The sequence below is a fragment of the Taudactylus pleione genome, unplaced genomic scaffold, assembly GCF_031769625.1.
Source record: "Taudactylus pleione unplaced genomic scaffold, aTauple2 ptg000493l, whole genome shotgun sequence".
Classification (NCBI taxonomy): domain Eukaryota; kingdom Metazoa; phylum Chordata; class Amphibia; order Anura; family Myobatrachidae; genus Taudactylus; species Taudactylus pleione.
Window position 1 is genome coordinate 2,145,934 of NW_028284895.1, and position 20,748 is coordinate 2,166,681.

Below are 20,748 nucleotides of genomic sequence, written 5' to 3' on the forward strand. Positions count from 1 at the left end.
TTTGCCCCGTGCTTACCCTGATCATCTACAGTGGGGGAGATGTATCAAACCTTGGAGAGAGATAAAGCCGAGACAAAGTACCAAACAGTCAGCTCTTAACTTTCACCTACAGGCTAGGCTTGAAAATGACAGTTAGAAACGTAGGCCCCATTTACTAATGAGTTTTATCACCAAAACGAGTGATACATTTCACTGTGTATGATAAATGGTGCTCCAGCCAATCAGCTCCCAACTGTCATTCTTCAAACAGATGACAGTTGAGAGCTGATTGTGAGTGATAAAACTTGTTGTGTAGGATAAATGGTGCTCCAGCCAATCAGCTCCCAACTGTCATTCTTCAAACAGGTGACAGTTGGGAGCTGATTGGCTGGAGCACCATTTATCGTACACAGTGAAATTTATCACTCGTTTTGGTGATAAAACTCGTTAGTAAATGAGGTCCTAAGGGCCTCATTTATTAACGAGTTTTATCATTCACAACGTATGATAATGATGCTCCAGCCAATCACCTCCCAACTGTCATTCTTCAAACAGATGATAGTTGGGAGCCGATTGGCTGGAGCATTATTACCATAAGCAACGAGTTTTATCGCTCGTTGTGAATGCTAAAACTCGTTGATAAATGAGGCCCTTATTCGGTTGGTACTTTATCTCTCTCCCTAAGGGTTGATACATGTCGACCAGAGGGAGAATAAGGTTACCCCAATTCAATTCTGTTCTAGATGAGCCGTCCTACTCTAATAAGCTTCGAGTTGTTTCTCTAACCATTTATGAAGCTGTATTCCTATCTGGGACACACTGATCAATTGCACCGCGACAGATGTAGCAATTGGTAGGTCAACTGGAGAAATGCTCTTTACGTAGACTAACATAATTACCGATTTAAATCATATAAAATATATTTTAAATAGCCCTGTTACCTGCATTTATCTCTAAAAATTATTTCAGGCAAAAAGCAAGGAGCATCCACGTTTCTTGTTTCTATGACCTAAAACATAAACAAAGACTGATTTAGTATAAAGGAAATAAGTAAAACCCAATAATGCAAAAAATTGGTAGCATGAGCTAAAAATAGTGTATTTGTGAACGTAATCAGCAATATTTGTAATCCGTTACCTCTGTCGTATGTATTTTGTCTGTGTTTGTTTTGCTGTATGTTGGCCGCACCTGCACGGACATCAGCAATTGGGCAGATATTGGTGCATACGTGGCTACAATAATGATCGACATGCCTCGAATGATCTAATACATTTCGTAATTTACAGATCTGCACAAAAATCTGACTGAGTTAACAGATGCCCATTGGATTCAGTCGCTTGGTCTAAACGGCGAACAGCTGGTTCTGTGTAATTTGGGCAGTCATGTGTATGACTCAAGATCTGTCAGAGCAGCAGGAACGGTCCTGTGTGTGTTAACTTTACAAATATCACTGCAGATTTATTCCCGTAATAAAATATAAAACACAAATCTTATATAATGCAACAAACAAAAAAGACATGGAGATTATGGTGCCATTACCTTGCTGGCATGCTGGCAAAAGGCAGGAACTGCAATCATCTGACTGAGGAAGTTGAGGTACGCAGAGACCAGGGCCATGATGCTGCACCGGTTAAACATCTGTAGGTTGTCCTCATTAGTGATCGCTATGTCCTGGGCGGGAGAAAAGAAAAATGAAAGTGCTTCAAGGGTCCAGGTAACTAGTAAACTTAGCAGCAATAAAAAATATATTACTCTTCTTGAGACTCGCAGAAAGAGTGAGGTCCCATTTCTGGGCCGACTGCTGTTCCTGATAGGTCTCCCTGCAGTTTCTGGACTCTCCTGCCCCATCCAACTAGGAGAATCCATTCAGACTAAAATACTTTCCCCTTCAGCAGAACTAATTGCATATGCTTAAGTGTTCCATCTGTACATCAGTGATGTTATGTTGGACCCCTCTGATCTATGGGTGAGGAGAAGTGACGTTATGTCTGGCCCCTGTGACCTGTGGGTGAGGAGCAGTGACCTTATATCCGGCCCACTGTGATCTATGGGTGAGGAGTTTATGTCGGGCCCCTGTGATATGTGGGTGAGGAGCAGTGATGTTATGTCTGGCCCCTGTGATATGTGGGTGAGGAGCAGTTATGTTATGTCCGGCCCCTGTGATCTATGGGTGAGGAGCAGTGATGTTATGTCAGGCCATTGTGATATGTGGGTGAGGAGCAGTGACGTTATGTCAGGCCATTGTGATATGTGGGTGAGGAGCAGTGACGTTATGTCAGGCCATTGTGATATGTGGGTGAGGAGCAGTGACGTTATGTCAGACCTCTGATTTGTGGGTGAGGAGCAGTGATGTTATGTCCGGCCATTGTAATATGTGGGTGAGGAGCAGTGATGTTATGTCAGGCCATTGTGATATGTGGGTGAGGAGCAGTGATGTTATGTCAGGCCATTGTGATATGTGGGTGAGGAGCAGTGACGTTATGTCAGACCTCTGATTTGTGGGTGAGGAGCAGTGATGTTATGTCCGGCCATTGTAATATGTGGGTGAGGAGCAGTGATGTTATGTCAGGCCATTGTGATATGTGGGTGAGGAGCAGTGATGTTATGTCAGGCCATTGTGATATGTGGGTGAGGAGCAGTGACGTTATGTCAGGCCATTGTGATATGTGGGTGAGGAGCAGTGATGTTATGTCCGGCCATTGTAATATGTGGGTGAGGAGCAGTGATGTTATGTCAGGCCATTGTGATATGTGGGTGAGGAGCAGTGACGTTATGTCAGACCTCTGATATGTGGGTGAGGAGCAGTGACGTTATGTCAGGCCATTGTGATCTATGGGTGAGGAGCAGTGACGTTATGTCAGGCCATTGTGATATGTGGGTGAGGAGCAGTGATGTTATGTCAGGCCATTGTGATATGTGGGTGAGGAGCAGTGACGTTATGTCAGGCCATTGTGATATGTGGGTGAGGAGCAGTTACGTTATGTCAGGCCATTGTGATATGTGGGTGAAGAGGAGTGACCTAATGTCCAACCCCTGTGATCTATGGGTGAGGAGCAGTGATGTTATGTCAGGCCATTGTGATATGTGGGTGAGGAGCAGTGACGTTATGTCAGACCTCTGATTTGTGGGTGAGGAGCAGTTACGTTATGTCTGGCCCCTGTGATATGTGGGTGAAGAGGAGTGACCTAATGTCCAACCCCTGTGATCTATGGGTGAGGAGCAGTGATGTTATGTCAGACCTCTGATTTGTGGGTGAGGAGCAGTGATGTTATGTCAGGCCATTGTGATATGTGGGTGAGGAGCAGTGACGTTATGTCAGACCTCTGCTTTGTGGGTGAGGAGCAGTTACGCTATGTCGGGCCCCTGTGATCTTTGGGTGAGGAGCAGTAAATAAATAAATAAAATAAATGAAGCCATGGAACACACCTGCAAAGCAATCGCCACCCGGATCAGATCAATCACCACTTCTTCGTTGGCCAGTTCTATGGTCAGCAGAGCCAAGGTGGTATAGAGCAGCTCATAGTTCTTGTGTACGTTGTCCTCCTCCTTACAGCCCAGGTATATGTGCCTGTACAGCTGCTGGCCGTGCTACACAGAATCACAGGGACATGTAAGTACCGGACTCCGACACTTCTACACAGAATATCAACATGGTTCCTAATGCATTACTGATGACATCCATTCCTTATCATTGTAAAACTATAAACAAAAGGTTACCACCAGGGACGATGGAATAAACCTCAATCAAATCACAGAGCAGCATTATCCCTCCAAATTATATATATATATAACTGTACAGCAACATGAATGCTGTGTTGTGTTATTTTTTCTCTGCTTCTACCTAACAGTGACTTAAGCATACACACTAGATGATATTTTACACGATTCACACAATTTCGACGCATTGGAACGACAAATCGTGTAAAATATGTCCAAATTGCGAGTGTCCACCACGATCATGATGCCGATGCGTGTGCCCGCTGGTCGTACATCGCATCTTCAGATCTGCCTACTGCAGGCAAGATTTGCCAATCTCATACACGATTTTGTACACGATAGATTTTAAGTCAGATTGGACAATTTTTAGCACCATATCGTGTCCTGGAGCTGCCGGGGAGAGTTCAAGGTAAATAGCTGACGATATCGCATCGAGAGCACATCCTCCAGTGTGTAGGCACCTTTAGCCTTGAGTCCTACTGGAGAAAAGCGCTATATAAACACAATTAGTATTATTAGTTCCCTTTAATCGGCTGACTGTATTAATGTATCGGTTACAAGTGAGAGGAGCACCTGCACGCCTTTATTGAATGTTCTCAGTATAGCTGGTATAGCATTAGAAGAAGCTGGCCTTCAAAGTGATATAGGACCACATCACATGAGGAATTCACATATTGTGTAATTAAAGTATTATTCCCGGGCCGGGCACTTTTAATCACAATTTTGCACCTTTAGCGAGTATACTGTTCCAGACAAACTTGTCGCTGTGGCAAAGTCATATTAAGTACAAAGAAAACTAAAAGAATAGGGCTTGTAAATGTGCTTCAGTTTCGTATAGAATAGTAGTGTTCATGCTAGCACCCTGCACCTGTCACGACCCATGCAGTTCCTCTTTTCTGCCTGGGAAGTCACTCTGGAACTTCTAGCACACTCTGGTCTGTATCTAAGCAGTTTGTTGCATCAGCTGAGTGTGCTAGAAGCACCAGAGCAGAGAGCGACACCCCAGGCAGGATAGAGGAACTGCACGGGTTATGATAGGTGCAGGTGCTAGAATGAACTATAGAATAAGTATACCAAAGTAATAAAACGCCAGCAATAATCATAGATAATTTTGTTAAATATGCAGCAAACTGTATCTGCAAACAATTGGCTTTGTTAAATATATATATATATATATATATATATACATACATACATACATACATACATACACATACACACAGTGATGTATACACACACAGTATATATATGTAAATATATATATATATATATATATATATATACACACATACATATATATTTACAATAGGAGTATGTGAGTATTTTTTATATATTTGTAATATCGATATAACATAGACATTTAAATATCTGTTATAACAAGCTTAAAGAGAATTCACCAATGTCAAATGTTATTTAGTACATTACACATTCATGCATCCCACTAAGAACTAAAGTATATCAAAGAGAAAGATATCAAGACAATTGCACAATGAAGTCTCAAACTGAACCACAGGAGGCTGTAGGGATCTTTGTAATTCTGACTTCCCAGTCTGCTAATTAGGTCTCTGCCCCTCCGATATCCAGACCATAAGGAATGCGGCCAGCTCACTTTCTAATTAGGAACATTTCACCTTACAATATAGTGGTAGTACAGGGAATAATTCAGAGACGGATGCTAATGCTGCAGCCAATCTGTACGTAGCAGCTGTGTGAAAATGTGCATATGTCGCAGTCACCGAGATTTGCATTGAGACACCCGCCGGGGGGCTTCGCAAATCTAAATCGCTTACGTACAAAGACATAGCATTGGACGCAGATCAGTCGATTATCAAAGATCTGAGTGATGCTATGATTACTCAGAATAGACGCTGTAGCCATATTATTATGCGTACGGTATTACAATCGCAGTCTGAGACCCGCCCCCAAAAAGTTTACGGCCCATACTGCCCACTCCCCCGTTACCTCCCACAAATGGTCCCCGATCATCGATCACGCTGCGGCTAAATCCTCTCTGCGACTGCCGGTGGTAATGAAACTTGGCACATGCGCACTGTGAGTCAGACTCGTATACGCAGACCACTGAAAATCGCTGAACTACGTAAACATTGCGCCCATCTCTGAATCAGACCCAAAGTGCTCATCCAGAATACACCACAGATGTGTACATGGAGTACCTTCTCTTCCTTCCATCTCTATTCACAAGGACCGCTGACGCGTTTCATCATTAAACATGACTTTGTCAAAGATCGAGGTTAAAATATCTCTCGGGAATGTAAAACCTATTGCTCAGGAATAACAACTCATCATAATGGTGTCTCATTAGCAAACCTGGCAGTGAAATTACATACAGCCTTTTCCATCATTAATAAGGTATGGTTCATTTCAGCATTCAATATTCTTGTCATTAAGCCAAACTAAATTTTATTAATATAAACCTAAGCATATAGTACAGGCGCAACAAAAATGAGACAATTATTTTAGTTTGACATTATATTATGCTCCGCTAAAGCTCTTTTTGGGCTGGGAAGGGGAGGGGGGGCATATTTATAAAATCAGAAATGAATGTACAGTGACACATGGGAGGGTCACTAAACAGTGGTGGCCCATTAACACTGGGGTAGAGGGTGGGGGTGCTACGGAAATATATTACCACTAGGGGGGAGGGGGTGGGGGTGACAATGCTGGGGATATTTTTCCACTGGGAGGCCATTTCTGATGTTAGTGTATCTGCGTGCTAAACACTATGTTACAGCCGCTGACACTGTAACGTGGCATCACCTGCAGTCATACACACAGAACATAGGCATGCCGCATATCATTTTAATCAGCGGAAGCTGCTTGTGCTATCTTCACATCTTTGTGCGAATAAGACGCATTTGACGGTAAAAATATGCACAAAAAGACCCTCGGCGCTACAGAGTCACACTGAGCTCCCGCGTTATGGGTGACACGACTTGTAGCGCATGGAGGAGAGATGTATGTGGGTACGTCTGTATTACCCGAACAAAGATATTTAGCTCTGAGGGGTTTAAAAAATAAAATTAAATTTTTGTTTCACTTCAAAACTATGTTGGGTCTATCTGGGATAATGGAACTTAGGGTACAGTCATGTTTCAGCAGATGGTGACTTTTATTACGATTTTTTCAAATTTGATAAGAAGTTTAAAAACATACGGAACCGCTTTCATAAAAGCAACATAGAAGGGATGCCTACATTTAGTAGCGAAGGGAGTCTCTAATGAAGGGACTGTGCATAGGTTACAGTATTCTTGGAGTCAACGGGTTTTACGATAATTACAAGCAATAACCTGACAACCCTGAACCGAGAAAGTAAGATCTATAAAATGCACTGACATGCAACTATAAATAAGTTAAAGATACATTTTATATATAGGTTGGAGGTTAGGAAAGGTGACAAAAGCAGAAGCCGAATTACAATTCTCCTCCTAAATAATAAATAGAATATCTAAGTAGGGGCAATATAGCTCACCATGTTCATCATCCCAAGTGTACTGACATTAAAGTATGTCACACAAAGGTTCACATAACTGGGAGCGAACCTAGTGCCCATGGATATCCCAAATATCTGTAAATAATAATTATTAACAAACACAAACAAAGTATAGGTGAAAATAAAGTGATAGACAATAATAGGGAAGTCAGGTTGCCCATCTGACACAACACCATCACTAAAAAAAGGAATTCCTTAGCTCGGGGTATAACGGTTGAACATTTAGCGAATGAAAGCAATACATTGATTTCTATTTAATACCTTTAATTTAAAAAGTGTGCTGTATCTTTAATGTAGAGTCACAGAGAGGCGTTGTGACCCTGCAAAAAGTGAACTGCACAGTGTGAAAGATTAGCGGTCAGGGACCCCATACCCCAAATAACATTAAGCCCAGGAGATGAAGAATGACTGTGAACAATAAAATAAATCAGAATGACAGGCTATTCAATACACTAGGAGCCGTATTCAATTACAGCGGATCCGTGATACTTTTTCACCTCCCAGACTTTTCGCCTAAATCGCGACTTTTGTAGGCGGAAAAAATCGCGGCCCTCCCTGATTTACTCCGTATTCAATATGGATGTACGCGGAAACGAGACCCGGCGAAACCTGAACAGGCGATTTGGCTTGCTGAAGGTATTTGGTGTTTTTAAAACGGGCTCAATAGCGTTTTTCTATACGTGGTGCAGAATAGTATTCAGGAGTATTTTTTCCAGAAAATACCCCAAATTTGCTGGGATAAGTTACTTGAAAATGGGGGTCAGCATATTTAAAAGTTCCTAAAGTAAAAAAATCGTGAAAAATCCACCTGCCACATGAACCTGCAATAAAAAAAAAAACACCTGGGGCATACTTGGGGACCCCCCCAGAGTCAAGTTCGCTAGTTTTTAACTTTGTCCCCCAACATTTTTTTTTTTTGCCCCCAAATTCAAAAAGTAATTTTTTTGGGGTGTCCTTAAGTGTCTTTTTTTTTACATTTTTTTGACACAGTTTACCTTTGGGGAACTGTCTGAAGGCTGCACGGGGGTTCAACGTTGCACCCCAAAACCCCAATTCTGCACTTTTTTCCGCCTCCCATTGCTAGGCGAAACTTTTTCGCCTATTATATTGCATTGACTTTCCGCCTAGGCGGAAAGTATTTCAAATTGAATACGGAGTAAAACCCAAACAGGCGAAAATGACGTCATCGGCGAAAAGTTTTCGCCATAAACACGCGAAAACGGCTTTTCGCTTCAAATTGAATACGGGAATCTTTGGAAGAGACCCTTTTGGACCAGGCATTATAGAGGAGAGTTTTCTATTCCCTCGGGTATAAATAAACCGGATCTTTCTGGAGTAATGGGTAAAATTTCTTGTCCCTTAACGGTTTCTCGCCCAGTCTAGAACAGTCTTCAACATTTTGTCTGACTAACCCACTTCCCATATATTCTTGCTTTATTTTGGATCATTTTATCTGTTTGTAACTCTAATGTGTACACACGGTACGATTTAAATGAACTATATGAACGATAACGTTCATCGTTAAATCATTCATATCGTTAATTTTTATGCTGTCAATGATTGACCAACGATGCACGTTCCCACAAGGACGATAACAATATTGTTAATCGTCCATGCATGCAGGCCAACCTGGACGATATCTATCAGTGCCTGCAGGAGGGGGAGGTCGTTGGCCGTGGGTGATTTTGTTGGTGTGTGGATGAACGATATCATTCATCCAACACATCGGGAAATTCAAGGGAGATCGTTCAGCTATATCGATCGCTGAACAGATCTTCCCGTGTGTATGCAGCATAAAAGAAACTAAACTTCTCTTGTTTAGAGAGGTTTCTTTTCATTTTCTTCTTTAGGGTAATTATTAGCACAATGATATCTGAAGTTATCCATAGCCGTTCTATTAAAACTCAAGCTGAAAGAAAATTTATGGTAACGGGTAAAAGTAATATTTTAAATTTGAACGTAAGCATCCCAGTGCTGGTCAGGGTGCATTTAGATCATAACAATGAACATTTTCCCTAGGTTCACGAGGGAGGACATCTGAAGTGTGGTTCTCTTTCCAATGATCCTCTGGAGACTCCAAACAGTTATGGTCATTAACATCTAAAATTATAGTAGGGCTACCTCCTTCATTTCTCCATTTAAGATCTTTCATAGAGAGATAAAGTTATTTGGCATATATAATTTAATGTAAACAACAAACAGGTAGAAAAGTTTGGATCCAATAATGGTCCAATGTTAATCCGGTAGTGCAAACATTGAAATGTTTACTCCCACCGAACCTATGTCTCTTGGAATTTCTACCCGTCAGTGGAATTTCAGTGTAATAGGAGTCACATATACTTTCTTATGTGATGGTGGATTTTTTTAAAAATTTTATATTGCCTTATTGCATTACGTTCATAGAGCTTGATTCAGTAAAGATCGCTATTGCGTATGCAGCTGCAAATTCGTACGGAAAGCAGCAGCAGAAATGTGCTAATGCCTGCCAAAGCACGGCCGCCATAAGATGCCCACTGCTGCCTTCTCATATCCGTCCAACCTCGCTCTTCTGCGTAAACATCGCTAACATAGTCGCACGGGTACGCTGCATTTGCACCAGGTCTGACCAGCCTCAGATATTGCACGTCTTGTCGCACACAGGGAGCTCTCATTCCGCATATGAAATCGCAGTGGCTGATTTATTCACGCCCAAGCAACGGGGTTCAAACGGACAGGCACGGCTGCGTTTCTCTGACCGCTCCCCCGTCACCACCCCCAAATGCTCACTCTGTTATGGATTCCACTGTGCGTCCGTAATCTCAGTGTGGTCGCAGGGCACGCAGAGTGTGGCTTATACGCATGCAGAACGGCTAGCGATCGCTTGATCTGCATACGTAGTTGCATTTGCGATCGTTACTGAATCAGGCACATAGGCTGAACAAACTTTTAAAACATTTTTTTTTTTTTTTAAGATGTATTTTTATTTTCAATTTAACATTTTTAATCTTCAGAATCAGAATCAGCTTTTATTGGCCAAGTATACATATAAAAGGAATTAATTTCCAGTTAATCTTATTTTCAAACAAACATTTTTTTTTTTTTTAATTCTCCCACTTGCTTGTTAACCAGATCTTCCATGTGGAAAACCGACTAGTCTTTATATTGAAAAACTTAATTCTTCAACTTTCCAAAAATTTAAATCCCCCATTTATATCCAGCCAGTAAGTGCATTAATGAAGAAGAACATTAGCCTAGGTTCCAGTGGGTCATTCATCTTTCACATATTTTTAAAATTTCACAGGGGGAGATGTATGAGGCCTTGGAGAGAGTTAAAGTACCATCCAATCAGCTCCTGTTATTTTTCAAACACAGCCTGTAAAGTCATGCTTAGGAGCTGATCGGTTTACTTTCTCTCTCTCTCCAAGTACATAGACCCCTTAATACCTTCTGGATTTTTTTTTTAGAATTTGTTACATTTTTTTTATTAAGTTACACGCTGTCCCACCGATTTTCTCACTTCTACCTTTAGCAGATTCTCTCATTTACAGAACGATCATAACTACAGTAGAATCCAATGATGATAACTAGATTAAGAGTTGAATATATAACTCCTTCTTATATATGGTTCATTATCAAAGCTGGTGAATTCTGCCACAATAACATACCAAATAAAAGTGTTAATAAATTAATTACTGTAAAATTAATAAAAGTTACACATTTTTTTAGAAAAAGCCCTAGGAGTAAGGATAAAAACCTTCCAAACAGGGAACAAATCACTAAAACATAGGTGCTCCAGGTAAATAAAAAAATAATTTTAGAACAATAGAGCAATGCTTTCTACAAGTGATTACATTTTTGTCTACTTAAGATTTTTTTTTTATAAAGTGTTCATATACAAATGAAATGTAAAAAAATGTTGGTACCTAATGTGCATTTTTTGTTTCTTCTATTCATCAGACATTTAAGCCGGGCACACACTAGAAGACATATCGTCCACATCGGGCAGTGTGTACCCGCTATGTTGCTGATGATGTGCGCTCCCGCGCGTCGTCAGCGACATCGCCTGTCGGACCTGCATGCAGTTCCGACGGGCAATATCGTCAGCGGGGGCCATGCTGTCGAAGGCAGCATGGTCCCTGTTGTTGCGCCGTCGCTTCTGGTATCGGCAAGTGTGTACGCACTTGCCCATGCCGGGACCCGACGCACGACACATCGGCTAGGTACACATTGTTAAGTGTGTACCCAGCATTACATGTTGAAAGCTAGACTAAAATGCAAATAGCATGTCTTCACTGTAAATCAGGATTTCCTCTAATATTTTTTCAATTTGCTGTGACTGGATTATCAGTCTGGGGGGGACGGACAGACATGCACAGGCACAAGTCTGTTCTAACACAATCCTCACCCTTCCCTAGTTCCTTATCCACTGACCAGGGGTGCATCCAGGGATCCGATCGCCCCTGGCAAGGTAATGGACTGGTGCCCCCCTCCCCCCATAATTTCAGGAAGTGCCCCCCAGTAGTAGTCGCCCCTATGCAGTGTCCCCAGTAGTAGTCCACTCTATGCAGTGCCCCCAGTAGTAGTCCCCCTTATGCATTGCCCCCAGTAGTAGTCCCCCTATACAGAGCCCCCAGTAGTAGTCCACCCTATGCAGTGCCCCCACTAGTAGTCCACCCTATGCAGTGCTCCCACTAGTAGTCCCCCCTATACATTGCCCCCAGTAGTAGTCCACCCTATGCAGTGCCCCCAGTAGTAGTCCCCCTATACAGTGCCCCCAGTAGTAGTCCCCCCTATACAGTGCCCCCAGTAGTAGACCCCCTATACAGTGCCTCCAGTAGCGGCCACCCCCCCCATAACATGCCCCAAGTAGTGGCCCCCCTATACAGTGCCCCCTAGTAGCCACACTCCCCCACTGTGCTGTGCCAGAAAAAAAAAGCAACTTACCTGATCCCCGCTCCTGCCGTCGACCGCCGCTGTCCACTCCTCCGGGCCTGCTCTCGCTCTGCACTATGGGATGGGAGAGACGTCATGCGGGGGTGGAGGGGGGAGTCAGAAGGCAGAGCTCATGAGTGAGCCCCAGCCGGCTCCCTCCGTGGACGCAGCAGCCAATGAGAGTCTGTCTTGGCTCTCATTGGCTGACTGCTACAACAAAAAGACAGCCGCCGCCGCCGGCGGCTGTGTGTATGGAAACTGTGTAGGGCAGACTGTTCTCACTGCGGTCTGCCCTACACTTAGGGCCCGGGGGACTAGCGGGGTAGTCCACCCATTGGCTGCTGGTGGCAATGCCGGACGACGACCCCACTTTGGCCGGCGCCCCTGGCGAGCGCCAGGGTGGCTAATGGGTAGATACGCCCTTGCCACTGACAAAGTAAAAACTTCACTGCTCCTGTCCCACAACTCAGTAAGTCACTAACTTCAGCCTTTCGCTTCTCAATCCCTGAAACCACTGCAATGGATCCTGCCTGCACGTCAAGAGAACTAAGATCTGTTGTTATTGCACTTTCCCGGTTTGAGGAATAGCTCTGCACTAGCTGTGAAGCAAAGCAAGGAGATGTTGGCCCCAGGCCTCTGTGAATTTAACTGCTTCATCCATTTAGCAGCCATTAATAGACATATCTATTCAGCATCACGTTTGCTCGTCACACTTAATCTGCACAGCGTTTGCGCCAAAAAAACTATATACAAATCGGCTAAGGTCTGCCCCTTTTTTCGACATGTGAAGTGGAGCTGGGCTGGGCAACGCAGACTCACCACTGCAACAATGGATCAGACCACCCGGGGAAGAGTACCAGGAAAAGAGGGTACGTGTAATGTAGTGGTGGGCAGGGGCGGCTGAAGTGACCCGGGTCTATTTACTAGTATTAAAAATCTAAATAAATAAATCATCAAGTAAATGCAAGTGTAGTAAATGTTAGACAGCCGGGCTGTACACAAACCCAAAGCCACTAAGCCGGTGTCATATCATAGCCACATAGTCAATTAAACTTATTTTACATGGTAGTAAAAAGTATATTTTACACAATAAAATGAGCACCAACATTTTAAGAATAAAATAAAAATATATTATTAGAATGACTATGAGAGTTGACATTTAAATTCAATAACAGGAAAGAGATGTACTGCATAATGGAATCCTGAAATCCAAACTTTAATCAAATCCTGGTGTAACGGGCAACTTATGAGTAATGGATATTAGGGCATGGGAATGACATTCAGGATGCAGAATAGTATTATATATATATAATTATTTTTTTAAAGTATGAATAAAATAAAGTTAATAATGCACTTTTTTTGTTTCCTCAGTAAATAATAATATTGAAATTAATTTGTATTTCCACATATGGGATCAGTTTCATAAATTAAGGACAAACTGAGTGTGTCTGAGGCCAGACTAATGCTAGGTACACGCTAGATGATATGTAGGGCACATCGTCGCTGAAGATGTCGGGCCCACTACACATTGTTACATTATATGCAAAAGTCTTAGTTGTTGGGAATGATTTTTCTTTTCAGTGACAATGTAAAGCAAAACCAGGAGTTTGTTGCCTAGTCTTGTTGATTGGATTGGTACTGTAGTGTCTCCCCCATGCTCCCTACCACAATCTATACAATAATGTGCCCAACTGGGTTGGCACGCCCAAGAGTGTATAACATCTACACCCCAATAGTGTATAACACATCTACACTATACTAGTGTTGGTGTGTGTGTAAGTTATACCTGAGCAAATAAACTTCGCAACTACAAAATATCCCGCTGTTTTTGTGGGACACCAAAAGCTAAGACGCTGTCCTGAGTTGGGCACAGTCTCATGCCACCCAGCTGTCCTGATCTAAAGTAAATGGTCATTAGGAACCAAGTTACACAGACAGCCTAGAAATTAGTGGCTCCAGATGCTGGTGAAGCTTCTGAAAGTTGGAGTCAGCACATTGCCATGCAGACAACCCTTACAGCCGGTGATTGGGGGCTTTGGCGAGTGGCTGATGTTGAAGCAAAACCCAAAACAAGTTCATCCTGTCACAGAAACCCCTAAATTACTATGACTTCTTCCACCTGGTCCAAAATGTACAACATCTTAATTCCGTACAGGCAACTGCGATTGTGAATGAAGCAGGAAAACGCCGGGAGCAGAGCTGTATGGGGTACATGGGGTTGCGTTGGAGATCTGTAGGCAAGCTAACATGGCCATCTCTAACAGGCAGGGAGAGGAGAGAGGACACCAGTAGACAAAAGAAAGACGAGACAGGCAAGACAGACAGGGGTATTGCAAAACATGCTGTGCAGATGTCATATCGTAACTTCAAGATCCCACTTTTGCACAAATGAATCAGTCTATGCAGCTAGGACATGGATGGGAAACCTCAGGCCCAGGGCCCGTATAAGGCCCCCGGGAATCATTTAGTCTGGCCCTCTGAGCTTTTTTCTGCTAGCCTCATCTGGATAGCAGGGTGCCTAGAATGGAAGCCTGCAGCCAGAATCTATGCAGCAGTGCCACATGGAGTGTCCTTAGGACGCTTCAGACGGTCACACCGCTCCCCTTACAGCTCCCCGGAGCATCCTGAGGATGCTCCGGGCATTGCTGTAATCACCGGCGATTGTGGGCCCCACCCCTGTGTGACGCAGGGGGCGTGGCCAGCACTGGGCCCGCAAATTATGTTATATATATCAAAATGGCCCTCGGCAGAAAAAAAAAAAAGATTCCCCATCCCTGAGCTAGGACGTAGACTTCTGCACCACCAGGACTGCTGTGTCAGCAGAGTCCCGTTATTTTGTACTGAGGTATAAAAACAAGATTTGAATTTGCCGGATGAGAATATTTAAATGACCAAGCAAGATAAGAGAGGGTGTATTGAACAATGTGTCAGTAAGCACTGGGAGGTAACAGGGAGCTCAAAACTGGATGGCTCAGGTACATGTGCGCACAGGGGTAAAGATACACACTCGGAACCTGAAAAAGCACAGGTAGGTGGGTACGGGGTTTATAAAACAACATGTCAGGAACCTAAAGGAGCAGATTTAGGTAGGTGGTGTGTAAAACCATATAGCAGGAACCAGAGAGGAGGGCACAGGTAGGTGGTGGCGGTTTGACATGGAGCTCTCCACTAGTGTATGGTGGCTTCTCAGGTGCTAGGGAGGGGTGCCATGTATTGGGCGGCCGTGACGGTACACTCCGGGTACATACAGTAGTTACAGCCATAAGTGCGATGAATGTTGTGGACAATGGAGGAGGTGTCCCTTCAGAGCTGGAGTCCGGCAGCAGACGCCTCCATTGTCTCCCATAGTTCTGACCCTGGAGCACAGGCAGGTGGGCGGGCACGAACATGAAGGAGCACAGGCCAGTGGGCAGGAACATGAAGGAGCACAGGAAGGTGGGCAGGGTTTTGGCAGCAACATGAAGTAGCACAGGCAGGTGGCAGGGTTTTGGCAGGAACATGAAGGAGCACAGGCAGGTGGGCAGGAACATGAAGGAGCACAGGCAGGTGGGTGTGGTGGGGCAGGAACATGAAGGAGCACAGGCAGGTGAGAGGGGCATGGTAGGAACATGAAGGAGCACAGGCAGGTGGGCAGGGTTTTGGCAGGAACATGAAGGAGCACAGGCAGGTGGGCAGGGTTTGGCAGGAACATGAAGGAGCACAGGCAGGTGGGTGGGGCAGGAACATGAAGAAGCACAGACAGGTGGGCAGGTTTTGGTAGGAACATGAAGAAGCACAGGCAGGTGGGCGGGGCATGGCAGGAACATGAAGGAGCACAGGCAGGTGGGCAGGGCAGGAACATGAAGGTGCAAAGGCAAGTGGGCGGGGTGTGGCTGGAACATGAAGGAGCACAGGCAGGTGGGCAGAGTTTGGTAGGAACATGAAGGAGCACAGGCAGGTGGGCGGGGTGTGGCTGGAACATGAAGGAGCACAGGCAGGTGGGCGGGGCATGGCAGGAACATGAAGGAGCACAGGCAGGTGGGCAGGAACATGAAGGAGCACAGGCAGGTGGGCAGGGTTTTGGCAGGAACAAGGAGCTCAGGCAGGTTGGCAGGAACATGAAGAAGCACGGACATGTGGGCAGGGTTTGGTAGGAACATGAAGGAGCACAGGCAGGTAGGCGGGGCGAGTAAACCACATGGCAGGAAACTGAAATCACACATAGGTAGGTAGGTGGACACACCCTTTTGATGTATTAAACTAGGGGAAAGATTTCTGACGGTTTCTGAAGTCATACTGCTGTTTTTTTCGTTAGGCCTTCTAGCCAAAGGGCATTTTAATCATCAATCCATTATCAGAAAGATAGTTCCACGTACAGAAGCTGTGCAATCACTTTCTGGTATATCCAGGAAGAAAGGGATAGATCAATACGGGTCATAGGAATATGTTTTGCAAAGCACAAAACCCGAGCTCTGTCAGCAGGGATGATCTGCACTCAGAGTGACACTAATTTGCTGATGATGGACAGAGTAACAGATGTGAGGTTCTTCCTGTGGAGTTCAGCTCTCCGGCAAATTTCACATCGAGCCAAGTGAAAAGGACAATCTAATGACATTTAGCCTTCAATGACTGTCAGAGACTGCAAAGATGCTTTTCTTCAATTAACAGTCAAGGAAATACATCCGTCAAATGGCCTTAAGACATAAGCTACCTCAATTACAGATTTATTTATCTTGCCGTTATCATAAATGTTAAGTCCTTATATCTACTTTTATTTACTATGTAAAGGGCAGCTGGATTTCTGCTGGGGAACCACAATCTGCAGTGACCAGAACAAGTGCCATTGTTGAATCATTCTGCTTATACAGTACCCACTGTCGTCAATTTTGTGTGTTGCATTAGTGCGGCTAACACTAGGATTATTGCATGCAAACAGGTCTGATAATGAAAACCTTTGCTTTCTATGGCTCTATTACTACTGCTCGCATTTGGGAGCTTTGTGCTAAGTGAATTCACCTATAGTAAATGACCTCCAATAACAGCTAGAACACAAGTAAAAAAAAAATGCAATTAAAGGGCGCATGTTAAAGACTTTTGCCATATGGTGAGACAGCCATCTACTGTAAACGCAAATGAAATGCAAGTGGGTATGTAGCCTTAACAGCAAAAATGTAATCTTCAGTACACTAATGTGAAATACAAAATGATTCCCCAGGTACTGTCTGGACACCTATAATAGGTTTAGATGGTAAAGGCACTAAGATAAATAAATAACAAAGAAAAAAAAATATCGATCCATCCATCCAATAAGGGAGAAACCGTGTGTCTGTGTGTCCTTTATGCACTACCAGAGTTTTGAAGCTAGCTCCACCAAATTTGGAATGGTAGTGTAGTTTGACCAGGATTAGGTTTGTGCCTATGATTGAACTTCATCAGGGCCACACACTGTCACACAATCCCTAAAAAGTAGTACACAAGTTCCAGGGCTGGCTGCAGTGGAAATTAATAGTCTTCCAAAAACCTGTGTGAAAGCTACAAATGTATTCTTTTAATCTCACAGGCTGAGAAAACTTTATAACTCTTGCAAGCTCCCAACAGAGGTAAAAAAAAACATTTGCCCCTACACAGAGCCCATTCATGTTATGCCACACAGTAGTACCTGTTGTAGAACTACACATCTCAGCACGCCTTACTCCCGTTTTGCTATTTGGTCATGCTAAAACTGTTGCAAGGCATGCTGGGATGTGTAGTTCAACAAAAGCTAGAGGGCCGCTTATTGCCCACCCCGCCTTATACACATTATGCCACCCAGTAATGCCCCTTACACTTTGGTGTTACAAAGTAATGCCTCGTACACATTATACCACACAGTAATGCCATTTACAGATTAAACCACTTAGTAGCAGTGCCCCATATTATACATTATTCCACACAGTAATGCCCCTTAAAACAATATGCCACACAGTAATGCCCCTTACACATTATGCCACACAGTAATGCCCCTTATAACATTATGCCATACAGTAATGCCCCTTACACATTATGCCCCCCCCTAGCAACTCACCTAACCATGTCCCTCCATCAGCCTCTCGCCTCCCCCTGTGTGCCATGAGTAGCCCAGCAGGTACGGATTTGGTGCCAGGCAGTCACTAATTACAGCTGGCGCACCGGCAGGCAGTAGCAGACGTGGACAGACAGCGCTGGTGCAATATGAATCTGGCACCGGTCGCAAGCCAATCGGAATTCGCTGACCCTCGACAGAACTGAGTGGGCTGGCTCATCTCGTGTGCATGACTGGGTGCAGGGGGAGGGGCGGGCCACAGAGGCAGCTCAGGCACCATAGCAGCCGTACTCCTTGCACCCACGGTAGTTACTATCGCGCCATAATGTACATACGCCAAGTTGTATATCTATCTTATAAAATAGCGCCTGTTGTGACAAAATAGTTCTATGTGGAGATAATGTAGGGTGAAACAGATACAGAATAGGAGACACAAATGAATGAAACAGTTAAAAATTCAGAATAGGCTGCTTAATACAGTTGAACATAAATGACTACTGATACTGTCAAGAGTGGTTCATTTTGGAAATAAAACATGTTGTACAGTGAATTGTACTGGCAGGAAGTGTTCAATGTTTCTTAAGGGTCAAAGCTGAAATGTCTGTGAGGGGAATGTCAAATGTGTTACTACGGGGAAGGGAATGTGTTTCAAGTTACAACACAGGCGAGGGAAGGAAATGGGTTACTACAGAGGTGAGTGAGGGTAATGTGTTACTACAGAGGTGAGCGAAGGTAATGCGCTACTACAGAGGTGAGGGAATGGAATGTGTACACAGGTGAGGGAGGGTAATGTCTTACTATAGCAGTGATGCATTACTATAGAGGTGAAGGATTAATGTATAACTGGAGTGGAGAGATGGAAATGGAAACAGTAAATTTCTAAGGTCTACCTAAGTGAATCTACCTAAGTGAAACCAGGTACATCTGCTACAGTAATGGGTTTAAATCCATTATATGAGAACTCCAAGCTAACCCTTATAACGGAGCTATGTCTTTGCCTTGGAGTCCCAGGAACTGCTCTCTGATAAAAAAAAAAAAATCTGGGACTCCTCCGCGTCTCGGTTTATCTGACTGGCTTGGAGGATTAACCAAGGGAACATTCCTGCTACATGGGGCTGTAACCACACATATCTCCAGCTTGCAGTTTCCTACTAGTCCGCATAGTCACCCCCTTACGGGCTGTGCGTGGAGCGCTACAGTACAGTAACGCTGGAGCCACGGTGTGCAGATCCCAGAGACCCACTATATAGGAGTAATCCTTTAAATTTACCCTCAGAGAATTCCTGTACCAAGAAAAAGTTGATGTCACCAATAGCAACAAGATATTCGCTTTTATATTCTAAAAAAATCCCAAACTACTGCTACAATGTTATCGCTAGCCAACTACCACAAGAGTTTTCATGGCAAAATAAAGGTAGCGCTTCAAGATGGAAAATTTACAGTTATAAAAAAATGCAACCCCTTAAATTGAAACTGCAGATAAGGAGGCGGTTTCCGTGCCAAAAAAATAATACTGTACTAGCTTTTTTTTTTTTACATTTTGGGATTATACAGACCTGCCGGATCAAGGCAAGGGCACATCAAAAGTAAACATCTGATTTAGGCCCATAATTTATCAACGAAGCATAACCCCTTTAGCGCTCGCTAAAGGGGTTATGCTACCCTTTCTGGATTTAACAAACAGCGGTAATCTAAGATGGCAAGAGCATTGCGGTCCCCATTGCTGGCAAGCAGCCCACAGCTCAGCAAACCAGGACGACTTTGTGGGACCTCGCTGGAGGGGTTAGTATTGGTAAATACCAGTACATTTTTCGTTTGTATCACAGTGATACTAAACGAAAAATTGCGCTGGTGTTTACCATCGTTGATCAATGGGGGACTTAATGTTTACATACTAAACTCCAACCAAGGTTACAGTAGATTATACATTTTCGGATAAGTTCTTTGATAAAGCTGTGGTACTTTCACCAAATGTCCCTGGCACACGTCTACAGTGAAGAGCGGTCACAACTCACCTTTTTCATGAAGCTCACATCTTGTTTACTGATTTTCTCACGTTTAATTTTAAGGTCTGCTACATCAGGAATGATTCTGAAGGGGGAAAACAGTTTAGTTAATTAAAACAAGAACATAGAACAAATTTGTAGAATTTATTATCTGTTTTGCATCTTCTGCAACAGCAATCTAAGGGTATAGCAAAGGGCCCCATACATCCGACGGGCGTTTCACCGATTCCCCGATCTGCCGAATGGAAATGCCGATCGGCGGCCATCGATGATCACCCAACTGTCAGGGAATCTGTGAAATTGTTCATGTTAAAAATTCACTGATTTGCTGATCCCGATCATAAAACACAAAAACACAGAATTTGACGGCAGATAAGTACCACTTGGCCCATATAGTGTGCCCCATTTTTAAACATATTGTTACCTCAACCCTTATTGATCCTTACTTCTTCTGAAGGAAATCCTTATGTCTATCACATGCATGTTTATATTGCTCTACTGTCTTAGTCTCTACCACCACTGATGGGAGGCTATTCCACTTGTCCACTACCCTTTCTGTGAAGCAATTTTTCCTCAAATTTCCC

The 20,748-nt window shown here is 43.7% G+C and overlaps 1 protein-coding gene across 1 annotated transcript in view; it reads right to left on the reverse strand.

The window, feature by feature from the left end:
* The window catches only part of EFR3A (EFR3 homolog A), a 198,254-nt gene that overhangs the window by 38,028 nt on the left and 139,478 nt on the right, over nucleotides 1–20,748 (reverse strand). Inside the window, exons 15-18 of the mRNA XM_088449716.1 lie at nucleotides 20,174–20,249; nucleotides 3,406–3,567; nucleotides 1,519–1,650; nucleotides 921–988 (exon numbers count right to left, since the gene is read on the reverse strand). Of these exons, the coding sequence (XP_088305842.1) occupies nucleotides 921–988; nucleotides 1,519–1,650; nucleotides 3,406–3,567; nucleotides 20,174–20,249 (438 nt within the window). The remainder of the gene's footprint in view (nucleotides 1–920; nucleotides 989–1,518; nucleotides 1,651–3,405; nucleotides 3,568–20,173; nucleotides 20,250–20,748) is intronic.